Below are 12694 nucleotides of genomic sequence, written 5' to 3'. Positions count from 1 at the left end.
TATCAGCGCGACTGAGTCAGCCAAAGTCCCTGCCTGGATCTGCAGGCACCAATCACCTGATGGCCGCCGGGTCTTCTCCGCACTGTAGCCTGCATCGCTCCAACTCTGCTCTCCCACCCCGTTTTTTCCTGTCTTGTCCATGTTCCCGCTGTTGAGCCATCGATCATCCAGTATCTCCGAGCGCCTCTTATTCCCCGATTGAGTCGGGCTTCTGTCCGACCTGACTATTCTTCTTTTCATCATGTCTGCCGTTCCTTCGTCGGCCATCAGCTCTCAGGGTCAGAGCGCTCGTCAGTCAACGCGACAGACGAGAACGAACCCATCACGCACGTCAAAGACCCTTGGGCGCTCCTCCTTTGCTTATGGCCATTCTTCCATGACGGACACCCCTTCTGCAACCCCTGTCGCCCATGGCTTCTATCCCGCCCTCACTCATTTTACCGACGCCATCACAGCCCTCCCTCGGGAATTTCGCCGTCACAATTCGCTACTGAAGGAGGTCGACGCAAAGGCCTGGGCCCTTGAGGATAATCTGCTTCAATTGCTCAAGGCTTCTTCGGAATCGCAACCTGTGCCCTACCCCTCCAACCCGGCACCCATTATCGCTGGGAGTGTTCGGGAAGATCTCTTGCCTTCGGTGGGTCATTGAGCACTCTGCGGGGATAAACTATCTACGATAGTGTGCTGACAAGCGATTGTGATTAGGCACTCTCGCAAGCCCCCGAATCTCAGGAAAGCAAAGCCCGCCGTGCCTTGTTCGATCGTGTGCGCCATACTCTCTCGGATCTGATGATGACTGCGGACGAAAAAAACCATGTTATCTCGAATGCGAATGACGAATTGGACCGACAGCTTACCCGACTTGATACTATCTTTCCATTCATCGCAGGAGAGATTAGCGATGAGGCTCGTCTAGGGAGTCTCACTCATTGGGCTTATTCAAATAGAAATGTGGCCAAGACGACTACTAATGAGCGTCCTCGCCGGGAGGCCGCGGCAAGTAAGGAATTGGTTCATGCGATTCATGAGGTTGAGGCTGCTTCTCGAAGCGAAGCCAGGCGCGAAGCTGTCATGGCACGCAGACAGCGTCGTGCGCATGCTGATTCGGATCTGGACGATGTGCGTGCTCGGAAGGGACAATCTAGCAAAGCTCGTGGAGGTGCAGGCGCTGGCGATCAGTCGGGCGCGCATGGCCAAGGAACCACTGGGACAGGGCAGGCCAAACGCCGCAAGGTCGAGCGACCGCCCGCCGTGGAGGCTAGTGCTGCGATGGAGCGCACTGTTAGCAATGCTAGTACTTCGAGACAGGCTGCATCAAAGGATGCCGGAGATGCTACGAAGAAGAGGTCTCGGGCACCGAATCCAAATGCAGCCGCGCGAAAGAGGTACGTCAGTCTTTTGTTTCTGTGGTATCAACTGACATGATCAATAGGAACAACACCAATGTTTCTGCGGTGGATTCGCCAGTCTTGGCTCCATCCCCTGTTGTCGCTGCAGCTGCTATTCCACGGAGTGCCGCCAGCCCTGGACCTGGCGCGGTGCGGCCGCAGTCCTCTCGTACCCAGCAGAACTCGGGGCAGGCAAACAATGGCCGTCAGAGACCGTCATCTTCAGCATCAAACCGTGTGACCAGCAATAGTATGTTTCCCCTGGTGGCACCAGAGGCAATTCTAACTGGAATCTGTGCAGACAAAGCCACGGAAACAAAAGCTGCAATCAAAGAGACAGCATCCAAATCTGAAGCTACGCCTACATCTAATCCGGAAACACAACGGGAACTGGAAGAGGCGACGGTGGATGCATTGAAGGTCCCACCACCGCTAAACACCAAACGTGAGGACACAGACGGAAAGCCCGCACAATCCATTGAGCCAGGAGAAACACCGGTACCTCCTGTGTCGAACCCGCCACCAAAGGGCCGATCGTCAAAGACATCGACACCCACGCTGGCCACTTTCTCCGAGCCGGCTCAGCGCGTGCGACCGACCCGCAGCACGGATCCGGCGCCAGCCAAACGATCTCATAAGAAGAATAACAGCATCCCGGTGGTGCAACCGCGGGCGGTGTCGGAAGAAGAAGAGTCTCTCCACGAGGGCGATGATGAAGATGAGGACGGCGAGCCTAGATACTGCTACTGCAACGAGATCAGTTTCGGTGAGATGGTGGCGTGCGACAATGACGCTTGTCCTCGCGAGTGGTTCCATTTGTCGTGTGTTGGTCTAACGAAACCTCCTGGAAAGAATGGTGAGTTTGTTGCAGTCCGTTAACAAATTTAATTCATATGCTAACATGAACAGTCAAATGGTATTGCAACGAATGCAAGGAAAGTATGCGACGTAGTCGAAGTGGGCGTTGATATGGAATAAGCAATTGCCAAGTCCGCAGGTTGCATGATATGTACATAGTATAGACAATGAGGTGTTTCAATCTGCGTCTCCCACAACTTGACCTAGCTGTAACTACTTATACCAAAAATTTGATACCCCTCCGTGATGTGAACCACAAGGATCCAATAACCCCATCCCAGAATCCACCCTCTGCCCCTTGTCGCCAAAGGAGCAATAACCCCCAAGAACCTTACCCCATCCACATATACAAACGCAAAACCAAAATCCAAACCGAAATCAATACAATAAATAAACCCAGTGAATGCGACAGAACATCTACCCGCACCTCACACACACACATCCCATCCTATCCTTCCCGCAGCAAAACCGTTTTCCCCCTCTTTATATACTCAACCCCACAAGCAAACCTCAACAACTCGTCTCGATGGTGTAGTTGGTTATCACGTGGGTCTCATACTAAAGTATGACGTGGAAGCATACCTCAAACTTCCATGCGATCCCAAGGCCGGGAGTTCGAACCTCCCTCGGGACACTTCTTTTTCTTTCTTTTCCTTTTACTTTTTTTGCTGGCGGTAGTAGGTAGGATATACTTACTTTCTTTACTGGTTGTATATCTGATTGGACTAGACTGGGTTGGCATGTTTACTGGGGGTTGGCTTTGGGTAATTGTTGTTGTTGGGGGGGTTATGTTTATAGTAGTGTAGGATCGTGGTGTTTGTAGGGATGATGTTTTCTTTAGTTGGCCTTCTGTTTTTATTTCGGGAGTATTATTGGTATCAGTTATATTGGGGTTGTGTTATTGATTTATGAATCGAGGGGTTGGTTGTACAATATGTAGATCGATCTATCTGTCTATCTGTATAAGGATCATTAAGGTTGGGGTATTGGATACTGGTAGGATGATTGGGTATTTATGGTTGTGGTTGCTGACTGGCAGCGTCAATATACACTAGATTCAGTTGCCCAGCGCTCGCAAATCAAGAATAAACCTGGTTTTCTTCAACCGGATCCATTTGCCCATGTGTTGAATCCAAGTTAAAATCGGTGTCGGTTCGTAGGCGATCAGAGTTTGTTCCCTGTTGGAATAGATGGGTCCTTTTCTCTGGCTTCTCATTACCCCGAGTCACAATCTCCAGTTTGTTGCCTCGGTGCATGACTCGAATATTATTCTTATATATGTCGACAGTCGATATACCAGCGCCCGTATTGGCCATTCTCTCCGTGGGTACTGAGTTCCACGCAAGCACTGCTATTTCGGGCGCGGAACCCCAGCTGCTCGAGGACAGTCCGCTGTAGACCGAATAGCAGACATGAGCAATAGCTACTGCTATATACACAGCAAGCACGATCATCTCCAGTACTGAGGTGATCCCGGCCGCGCTGTACGCGTAGCCGTTCACATAGGCTGTCATGACCAAGTCGGTAGATCGGTTGCGTAGAGCGGCGGATATATTGAAAGCATTCCGTCCTTTGCCCATTTTCCCATCTTTGGGAATAATGTCGTATATCCAATCGCCCCCACGCCACAGGTCGTTTGGATCCACGGCACCTTTCAGATCCATGATAATACTGTGATTGTACGCAGACCGGCCGATGCCATTGGTGACCAGCGTCGCGAGGATGTTCTCCACTATGATATCGTGATAGTACGAGGCCGAAGGAATGGGACTATTGAAGATGCCTGCCATTGAGGTGATAGGTGATAGGATCGTTTCATTCGTGCCAGGAATGACCGGTGTCAGATACCTCGCCCAGTCCGCTGTAAGCGCAACCCGCGGCCAATCTGCATGGAATGTCCCATTTTTGTCCATGTCCACAGGCTGGCCGGCAACGATCTTGATTGCGTTTCGAGTAGATATAAGAGTGACGTTGGTAAACCTGCTGTCGACACTGCAAGTAAAGTATTGCGGTCTGCTACTATCTGTGCCAGGTAGCGTGAGGATTGCAGCCAGAGTAGCATCGAGAGGTTGTAGTAGGTCAGGGTCGTCAACCCAAAGAACGGAAGGAGCACTGCTCTCCTGCAGAAGCGATACCACACTATCCTGAATGGCCTCGTTCGAATAGCCGTCATATAGGTTGATTGATGCCTGACTTGTGTCCGCCGTGCCCGGCCCGCCGGAAAGAGACGCAGTACCCAACGCGGGGAAGGACAGAGTTATATTATCAGAAAAGTCGTAAAAGGTTTGACCGCAAAATGTGAGCACCACCGGCTGCAGCGAGTTGACCATAAAGAGCGCATCGTTTCTGAATTTGAATCGGCCAACGTCGATGTTGGCAGCAGCATACGACCATAGCCTACCCAATTCCGCAACGCTATCTGCGACCACGGAAAGCGGGGTAGTCGCAATGGTGTAAGCATTCCCCCACATCATCTCGTGGCTGTCAAAGATATTGCGAGACCTCATTCCAAATGTCCGTATTGAAGCCGGACCAGAGACGGTGATGTTTTGAGGAACACTACCGGCGTCGACGAGCCTCGGGAAGAACGAATAATAGTCCTGGTTGAGGATCTGCCAATTTCCAGCCGGGCAAGCGAGGTCGCTGTTGTCAAGGGCACAATGCGATAGTGATGATGAGTTCTCCATTGTTCGGGGAAAGAGGACGTCCTCGGTGCAATCAATCCAGAATTGCGTGCCACCTGCCGGCCAGTCACCCAGACGGGGCTTCATCAAGTTACTCGTAGATGGTCCCGCAGTCAACCCGAGAAGGGTGCAAATGACCATCAGAGAGAGGATAAACCATTTGGTGCTCCTTCGTTGCCAGTCATGCTGGATTGACCCCCACATGCTGAGAGACCAGAGGAAACTGATATCCTGAAACTGCAACGAGGTAAATATAGCGCCAAACGGAAGGCCTTCCCCAAACGCAAGTTCTCTGCGGATGTAAGTAATCAGTATTGATCCAAGTGAAGCCAACATCAGAAGTTCATGCAGCTTAGCTGCGAATGTTAGCGCAGCCAGCTTTTCCGTATCTTGACCGGACGCGCCGGACAATTCACCCCCGATGTAGTAACCTGCCGAGTTCAGGATTAAAAGCCCAAATGCAGCGCCAACAGGAACAACGTGCAGGACACAGCGGATGGATGCAAGCGTTTTGCTCCTATACATGAAAACCTTGGGTCTCTCCGTGACTTCAATGCCACGTATCTTGCAGCAGGTATTATAGAAGGATGTGATGCCAAGATTCTTCAAGAGAGCCAGAAAGTGGTCGCCTAGCCCGGAGTTTCTCCTTTGTGATTGGATTTGCTGCCAACGCAATCGATCTCTTGCTCGTGCCATCCAACCCGATAGTCCAGACCGGAACGAGTGCAGCATCCTCTGGGCATTCATAATATACAGGCGCCATCGATGCGGGGTGCGCCGTTTCGCTGGCAATGAACCGCTGCCAGAGACGCTGGTGTCGGAGTGCGAGAGGCCGTCATGCGAACCAGAGTCGCTGTTTGGTACGTCACAGTAGTTCAGCAAGAGCCATGTTCTCTTAGGCTTTAGCCAGACTTACGCGGTGGTTGACCTAAACGCTTCAGCATATGTTGTCCCTGAGTCCAGGCTTTCTCCACCTAGTTGTGTCTGTGATGATAAATTGGACGATGAATAACTAATATGGACAAGCTGGATTCCATTCTGTAAAGAACGCCGGGTGCCATGCTCCATTGTTATATTAAAACTCGTGTTGTAGACCTTAACGACAAACACGAACGTTGGCCGCAACCGAGAGAGTGCAGAACATGTTGTATGGATTATGAAGAAACTACGCAAGTCTCGGAGTCTCAGGATCCTATCAATGGCTTGCGCTTAAGCCCGCGGGGTATCTCTGAAGGCTGCATCAACCTGATTGACCAAGTCACTGGCGCGTAATGTAGGACTGTGACTCGATTGATGATTGGCGTCCACATCCCTGTACCCGTCTGAGGGTAGCGCTTGGAAAACTGGGGTGGCTCGTTGAGGCAGTTTAAACAGCCCCTGGCACTCGGCGAATAAAGCGACCAACGGATATTACCCACGTCAAAACTGGCACCCAGCTAGTAAAGTCGCACAAGGCTGTAGGGCCAACTCAGGTGTCAGTCGAGCGCTTTCCACTGCACTCGATTAATAGAAAGGCGGGCCGCCCCGGTCGGATACCGATAAGAGCCATGCCTTTAGCGCCAAGGGCCCGCAGAGAAGCATATCATTGGCCTGGGACAAAGACCCCTGCAAATCGAGGGATTCATCTGGCGCTTACGCCTTACCTGGTCACCAACCTTGCTGCTGATAGATCATGACTAGTTCATGCCATCGCATGTAGAATTTATATCTGGAGTTCCAAGGGGCGAAAGAGATGGTAGCCGGATGTGAATGATGCTTTGAAGATGTCGATTCCCATATCAATATTTACTGGCCTCAACGATGAGCCAAACGTCCAGATGCAGGAATGTCCCAGTCAGGCTTCATACGTGCGCCCAACCATTAGTGACAAGCACTTGCATCTCATTAATTAGGCAGAACCCGCCGGGTTCTCGCTCGTTGCTGTGATCTTCTTGCCAATGATTAATCCTTCGGCGGACGACCAGCTTTTTGAAGAATGGCGTTGTAAACCATCGTCGAAGTCTGTTTTCCCAGAGAGCCAACGCCACATATTGTAGTGACAACCAGGCCCCTGTAGGATGAACAGCTGTGTAAGCTTCGGGGTTATAGCCGACACGGACTTGAGGGTTCAGAAAGACGCCTTGCTGTTGGGAAAGAGGATTATCCGCGTGAATCAAGCAACATTCGGAACCCTCGAGGTGTGAAAGCGCAAGGGTATCAGATATGGCTCGAAATCGCAATGGAGAGGTGGATACGAAGGGCCCCACAGGCATAGCCACTGAGGCAGTCTATCAGTCACTACAGTCTTCGAAAGAGGCATACAAAGGAAGCCACTAACCCATTCCGTTCCAGCAACTCTTGACAGGCACAGGAGACAGCGCAAGTAGCGCATTGCGCGAAGCTGCGGAGCGAAAGTATGGCCACTTCTGCATCACTTGCTCATCGCCGTTCGAATCTCGCAAGGCGAATGTGTCATAATATAGAGGCGGTTTTGAGAAATCCAGTGAGCAAGCGGCAGCGTAGATACCATCATTTGTATTAAGTAATGTGGTCACATCATCAACCTATGAGACTTTATAAGCCAAGACATCGTGAAATCGGCACCAGCATGATCTAAACATACCGTAAAGACCACATCGTTAAGGAACAGTACTTTATCGAATGTAATGCCTTGTTGCGACAGCTCCTCCAGTGGCTGCAAGGTCAAATTGCGTAGCCGAGCAAGATAAGGTATGCGCCTTAGTTCCTTCTTCTGGCGGGGTGTATCGATCCAGCCTTCCCGAGGACGAGCAGATAACTCATCCTGATGAGTTGTATCCGACAGGGTGATGTTGCGCCGCACGCCGAGTCGGTCCAGCCCAGCATCAAGCTCCCGAAGGGCCCCCTTGGTATCATCCCAGCTTCCGCTCTCGAAAACGCTCACGAAGACATTATCTGGACCGAAGGTCTTTGCCAGATCTATGACCGCATTGTTCCAATGGCTTCGCAGGATTGCTTCGTTGTTCCAGTGCATGCTTGCGATGAATAGGCGCTCAGATTGGTGCGATGGAGGCTTCTCAGTTCGGTCGACAGTCGAAGCCTGGTGATGAATATAGAGCACCTCCAGGACCGTCCAGGTCACAATACATATCAAGAGACCCTGGAGTAGGCGCCGGCGGAGGCCAAACCGGCGGGACAACCCATACCGAAGGACAGAGCTAGGATAGCTGGTAGTGGAAACCATTGGATGAAATGGTAACGGTCATGTCCTGCGTATGTATGGCACTATGCATGCAGAATAAGGAGTGTGAGTTAGCATGGATATCGGTATATTGTAAGTTGTCAGTCACAGAAGAACAATAGGAGACGATAACAGCCGACTGATGATGGAGAGTTCAGCTGGATACATTTTGCCGATAGTGACCGCCAAAGCATCCGATAACAGTCAGGGGAGATTTAACCTTCCGACAAGCATGTGGATCAACATGGCCCGGTCCCTAGACCATTGGTATGAAGTAGAATCTGGAAAAGAGACCAGGAGATTTTAGACACCATATTCACCTAAGTTTTGAGTTACAGATTATTGACTTGCTCACTGCTATCTCTGCTTCCATCGCCAGATGTCTCGGATAGCTTCTGATGCTGTAGGTCCTCCTCATTGTCAGATTCTATGGACATCTTTAATGAACTATAGCCAATCATTAATAAACCCTTATGATGCGTAAAGATAATCAAAAATCGATCGGCCGGATGTTGTTCTCGGGGTTCAAAGAATAAACAATAAAAAAAAAGGTAAAAAAACCAAAGAAGAAAGAAAAACATACAACAGAAGGGATTCGCTGGTGGTCACCCACCCAACTACTAACCTCCCGGCGTGTGGCTTAAGTACGGCTGAGCGGACGGGAAGCCCTGTTCTCCACACCCTGTGGTCGTATGTACATGTTCTTTCTTTAAAAGGTGCTATATAGTTGCAGTATGAACTATAGCCAATCATTGATAAACCTCATATCCTTATGCTGCACAAATGAGAAGGCAAAGCAATGGACAAGTCTTGAACCATAATAGCATAGGAGGTACTATTCACATTTCCGACACCATGCCAGAAATCCTTCCTCCAAAATATACCTTTACACGCCTCGGGTCTACCACACCTACGACCTTTAGAACACACTAGCATTATCCCAGACTCCCCAATATATCTACAGAAACCAAGAAACAAATCTATACCCCTCCATTCCTCCTTCGCTGTCCTGCCCCCTCTCCCGACGCATCCGCAGCCGACGAACTCGCCGACGCCGACGCCGACGCCGCCATCGCCTCTCCCTCCAACCTTCTCCTCAAATCCTCATACCGTCCACTCTCGCCACCTCCATTCCCAGCAACAACCATCCTCTCTTTCTCCCCGACCACCCATGCCGGAACCCTCCATTCCCCAGTCCCAGGCAAGAACTCCATCCGCCACGCCACCCCAACCAACCACCCCACCGCAGCGGGGAGAACCATAGCCGGGAACTGTGACAGAGCCAGCTGTGCAGCGACCAGGTACGTGGTAGATTTATCCGATAGCGAGAGGGTTAGGAATTTACTCGTCGGTTGGGGTTGGTCTTTCGTAGACGTCGACGGGGAAGCGGAGGCGGTAGAGATCTGGTAGCGGAAGGTATGGGGGATGGAGGCGTGGTATTGCGCCAACAGGGCGAAGAGGGTGGCCACGGGTCCAGAGGGGAGGTAGTTGAGTTTCCCTAGGGTGATGGGTCGGAGGACGAGGATTAAGAGAAGGGGTGGGAGGAGGGTCGCGTAGGGGAGTGTTGTTAAGAGGAAAGTCTATCGCCATCATCGTTCGGATTAGTATAGGTTCAGAGAATAATATGGATGGGAAAAGAGGCACAACGTACGGCAAATTTCCTCTTTCCCCACGCGCGCTCGACAACCCGCAGATGATACACCAGCATTGCGGCGAACAGCGCCTCGGTGGAATTCGCGAACCCGGCTACCTGCCACACCAGGATGCGCCAGAACTGTCCATACTGCCAGATATGCGGGGCGACGTGGATATTGGTTAGGTGCTTGAGGTCGAAGATGGCTAAGGCCACTGAGGAGGTGATGGTGTAGATGAGGAGGGATTTGGAGATGGGGGCGTTGGTGAGCCCGGAGGTTATCATCTTCGGGGTGCTTGTGGGGTTCTGTCGATTCAAGTGGGGTATCGAGCTGGAGGTAAATGCTCCTGTGGAGGAGTGTTGATTAGCGCATGAGACAGGGGTTGGATTGGCGTTGGTGGTTGTAGTTGGATGGAGGAGGGAAGTGAGGGACACGTCGCGTGAAGGCGGCGGGCCGAGGCGGAGGGCGGAGAGCGGAGGGCTCGGCATGCCGATTAACAGAGGAATACGATGAATCGTTAACAGTCATTTATGTCTATTCTATCATACAATATCCCAGATCATCCCGCCGGTACATCCTTCAGCTCCTCTGCCAGAGCCTGGTTGTATTTGGCCAATGCCGTTTCCAACGCCTGGACGGTCGGTCCCAGCAGTCGATTGACGGTCTGCTCGCCTCCAGCCACACTGGCCAGGTTAGGCCTGACCTTCTTCCCCGTCTTCCCTAGCATTTCCCGCGCATGTTGCTTGAGTCGATCGATCTCCGCATGCCGCTCGGTCTCGGCGTCTTGCGCTACCGATTTGATGCGCTCCATGGCCCGGTTCAGCGATTCGACAAGCGAAGCCACCTCAGCCGCACGATCCGCATTTCCCGAAAGGAACGCCTGCCAGAACTGATGCAGGAACTCGGTCGTCGTGGCATGCGTCAGCGTTAAACGGTCATACATTGCAGGCGACAGGCCGTATGTGCCAGCAGTAGAAGATCCCTCGGTTTGAGTACGACGGTCCCGGATCGCCTCGAGAATTTGGGTAGATGCGCGCTTCAGACTAGGTCTGGAGCCAACCACGTTGACAAATCTCTGTTCATCTTCGTCTTCGTCCTCTTGAGGCTCTACCAGCTTCCCCAGCGGCGCGGCTCCGTCTTCGGGTAGATTTCGTCTTAGATCCCCGCGTAGATTTCCGAGTATCTTATTGGGATCTTGCTGGGCGAACAGCTTGTTTTGTTCGTCTTCGGCTGACTTATCCTGCGACGAGAAAAAGCGACTCTGGTCCTTGACGTTAAGGAGAATGCGACTCTGTTCCTCATCTCCGCGGAGATCGCGCAGCTGCAGTTCGTTATATGTATTATCTTCGCCTGCGCTCGTGTGCGCCGCACCGTCAGCAGGTGCAACGTTCGCCATGATCTTCTCACTCAGACTGTTGAGCGTGCGGATAATAGGCACCTTCTCCACCGAGGACGGGCGCATGTCGACATCGGGTCGGTTGCCTTGCTGTTGGCTGTTGTTCACTTCATTTCCAGCCAGATCCAGAAAATGCGGAACATGCGCATCGCGCGGCAGGTTTCCAGACTCGTCCGCCTTGAGATATTTGTCCAGAATCATATCAGTCGGGTCCGTCTCCGAGATGCGCTCGCCGCGAAGCTTTTTGAACAGCCGACTTTGAAAAAACCGAGACCAGAACTGCTGCTCGCTTAGCTTGGGCACGTTCTCATCGTACACCCGTTTAACGAGCGGATGCTGGTTGAAGATCAATTGAATCTGCTCCTTGCTAATGTTCAATTTTGTCACACTGTCTTCCACTCGCGGCTTCAGTGTCGACAGCACATTGTAGGACCCTCGCGTCTGCGACCGCTCGATTGCATGCGCGCGCAGAAGATGGAGACGCGTCGACCAGAACAGAGTCATGAACTGTCCAGCTGACAGCGTATCCGGCTTGGTATGTAGCGACTCCATGAACATGCGCTGGAGAACCGGATTCGACTTGAGCAGCGACTGTTGTAACTCAACGTCCCCTTGGAGCCGCTTGTCGTCATCCCATGGATTTTGAACTTTGCCGGCCGATGACACCGCATTCGCTATCGCCATAGCAGGGGACACGCCTTCTTTAACGGGTGGATTCTGGGCGGTTTTTGCCGCCTGGATGGCAGCACTGAGCGCATCTCGGATGGCATCTGCTTCGGGACGCGCATTCGCTCCAGCTGTAAAGGAAAAGACGTATTGTTCGGGGGAATTGGCGGGGGCATTCGGAGGGAAGACGAAGATCTTCAGCATCACTTTCGGGTTACTCGCGGGGGTCTGTTGCAAATCTATTCCGGTAGTCAGTAAAGTACCGCGCGGGCGAGGCAAACTGAAGACCACGACGCACTCGTAATCTGAGAAACTGGAAGCGTAATTGTCCCAGCTGCACCACCAGCCGCCGGAATCCAAGAGATTGACTGGCTGTCCTGGGCTATAGTCAGGGTGCCATCTTTCTTCTTGTATGCCGCCGACCCGCTCGGAGGTGCCATCGTCAGGGATCTCGACAGCGTCCACTGTACAGGGCGGCGTCTAGGGATCCACCCATCGGGAGGCAAAAGTCCCACGGGAGAATGGGAAGGACGGGGCCTTCAGAGACACGAGGTGTTTGCGTGGATGAGGGGAGGTGGGAGTTCGAGAAAAGTACGAAGTTCCGCAATCGTGATGATAGACGCACGTGATAGATATACGCAGACATGTGACTCTGCTTAGTCAGGATGGCAGCCCTAACTGAGCCAAAGGGAATAATGGTGAAATTCGAGTGAATGATGAGCTGGGATAGAAATTTGCAAAAAATGCAGTTGTTATTTGTTTGGGGCCATTCTGCCCTTGGCAGGTACTCTAGTACGCTTGGCGCAATGGATGGACATCACTGGTTATAGAATGTATTCCAAGACCATACCTGTTTATGGAGAATATCA

The 12694-nt window shown here is 51.9% G+C and overlaps 5 protein-coding genes and 1 non-coding gene across 6 annotated transcripts; 2 read left to right on the top strand and 4 right to left on the bottom strand.

Moving 5' to 3' along the window:
* The first annotated feature begins 127 nt into the window (after nucleotides 1-127).
* On the top strand, nucleotides 128-2449 carry BO94DRAFT_532334 (putative PHD finger domain protein (Ing1)). Its single transcript, XM_025611100.1, has 5 exons — nucleotides 128-637; nucleotides 706-1385; nucleotides 1433-1638; nucleotides 1690-2244; nucleotides 2298-2449. The coding sequence occupies exons 1-5, from the start codon at nucleotides 242-244 to the stop codon at nucleotides 2354-2356; spliced, it is 1896 nt and encodes a 631-aa protein (XP_025470160.1). The 5' UTR covers nucleotides 128-241; the 3' UTR covers nucleotides 2357-2449.
* A 317-nt stretch (nucleotides 2450-2766) lies between these two features.
* Nucleotides 2767-2880, top strand: BO94DRAFT_t97. The gene has a single exon. It is a non-coding gene; the product is annotated as a tRNA-Met (tRNA).
* Nucleotides 2881-3165: 285 nt separating this feature from the next.
* BO94DRAFT_532333 (uncharacterized protein) lies at nucleotides 3166-5659 on the bottom strand. The gene has a single exon (XM_025611099.1). The coding sequence runs from the start codon at nucleotides 5624-5626 to the stop codon at nucleotides 3326-3328; it is 2301 nt and encodes a 766-aa protein (XP_025470159.1). The 5' UTR covers nucleotides 5627-5659; the 3' UTR covers nucleotides 3166-3325.
* Nucleotides 5660-6384: 725 nt separating this feature from the next.
* BO94DRAFT_341677 (glycosyltransferase family 69 protein) lies at nucleotides 6385-8296 on the bottom strand. Its single transcript, XM_025607042.1, has 3 exons — nucleotides 7533-8296; nucleotides 7248-7473; nucleotides 6385-7187 (listed from the first exon to the last, which is right to left on the bottom strand). Exons 1-3 carry the CDS (start codon nucleotides 8130-8132, stop codon nucleotides 6772-6774), a joined length of 1242 nt encoding a protein of 413 aa, XP_025470158.1. The 5' UTR covers nucleotides 8133-8296; the 3' UTR covers nucleotides 6385-6771.
* Nucleotides 8297-8890: 594 nt separating this feature from the next.
* On the bottom strand, nucleotides 8891-10160 carry dscB. Its single transcript, XM_025609746.1, has 2 exons — nucleotides 9781-10160; nucleotides 8891-9709 (listed from the first exon to the last, which is right to left on the bottom strand). Exons 1-2 carry the CDS (start codon nucleotides 10045-10047, stop codon nucleotides 9110-9112), a joined length of 867 nt encoding a protein of 288 aa, XP_025470157.1. The 5' UTR covers nucleotides 10048-10160; the 3' UTR covers nucleotides 8891-9109.
* Nucleotides 10161-10274: 114 nt separating this feature from the next.
* BO94DRAFT_486437 (TFIIH subunit TFB1 family protein) lies at nucleotides 10275-12526 on the bottom strand. Its single transcript, XM_025609003.1, has 2 exons — nucleotides 12124-12526; nucleotides 10275-12064 (listed from the first exon to the last, which is right to left on the bottom strand). The coding sequence occupies exons 1-2, from the start codon at nucleotides 12263-12265 to the stop codon at nucleotides 10323-10325; spliced, it is 1884 nt and encodes a 627-aa protein (XP_025470156.1). The 5' UTR covers nucleotides 12266-12526; the 3' UTR covers nucleotides 10275-10322.
* Between the last annotated feature and the right edge of the window lie 168 nt (nucleotides 12527-12694).

This window comes from Aspergillus sclerotioniger (genome assembly GCF_003184525.1).
Source record: "Aspergillus sclerotioniger CBS 115572 chromosome Unknown BO94scaffold_6, whole genome shotgun sequence".
NCBI classification, from domain to species: Eukaryota; Fungi; Ascomycota; class Eurotiomycetes; order Eurotiales; family Aspergillaceae; genus Aspergillus; species Aspergillus sclerotioniger.
Note: the sequence above shows the minus strand (reverse complement) of the source record. Positions and strands in the feature narration are given on the sequence as shown.

Bases quoted from the DNA above. Each gene is read 5' to 3' on its own strand.
- BO94DRAFT_532334 (XM_025611100.1), top strand. From the start codon at position 242: ATGTCTGCCGTTCCTTCGTCGGCCATCAGCTCTCAGGGTCAGAGCGCT. The intron at 638-705 runs GTGGGTCATTGA...GATTGTGATTAG, and splicing joins GGGAAGATCTCTTGCCTTCG to GCACTCTCGCAAGCCCCCGA. The intron at 1,639-1,689 runs GTATGTTTCCCC...GAATCTGTGCAG, and splicing joins AAACCGTGTGACCAGCAATA to ACAAAGCCACGGAAACAAAA.
- BO94DRAFT_532333 (XM_025611099.1), bottom strand. From the start codon at position 5,626: ATGGCACGAGCAAGAGATCGATTGCGTTGGCAGCAAATCCAATCACAA.
- BO94DRAFT_341677 (XM_025607042.1), bottom strand. From the start codon at position 8,132: ATGGTTTCCACTACCAGCTATCCTAGCTCTGTCCTTCGGTATGGGTTG. The intron at 7,474-7,532 runs GTATGTTTAGAT...AAAGTCTCATAG, and splicing joins TTAACGATGTGGTCTTTACG to GTTGATGATGTGACCACATT. The intron at 7,188-7,247 runs GTTAGTGGCTTC...AGACTGCCTCAG, and splicing joins GAGTTGCTGGAACGGAATGG to TGGCTATGCCTGTGGGGCCC.
- dscB (XM_025609746.1), bottom strand. From the start codon at position 10,047: ATGATAACCTCCGGGCTCACCAACGCCCCCATCTCCAAATCCCTCCTC. The intron at 9,710-9,780 runs GTACGTTGTGCC...TGATGGCGATAG, and splicing joins GGGGAAAGAGGAAATTTGCC to ACTTTCCTCTTAACAACACT.
- BO94DRAFT_486437 (XM_025609003.1), bottom strand. From the start codon at position 12,265: ATGGCACCTCCGAGCGGGTCGGCGGCATACAAGAAGAAAGATGGCACC. The intron at 12,065-12,123 runs GTGCGTCGTGGT...CTACCGGAATAG, and splicing joins TCCAGTTTCTCAGATTACGA to ATTTGCAACAGACCCCCGCG.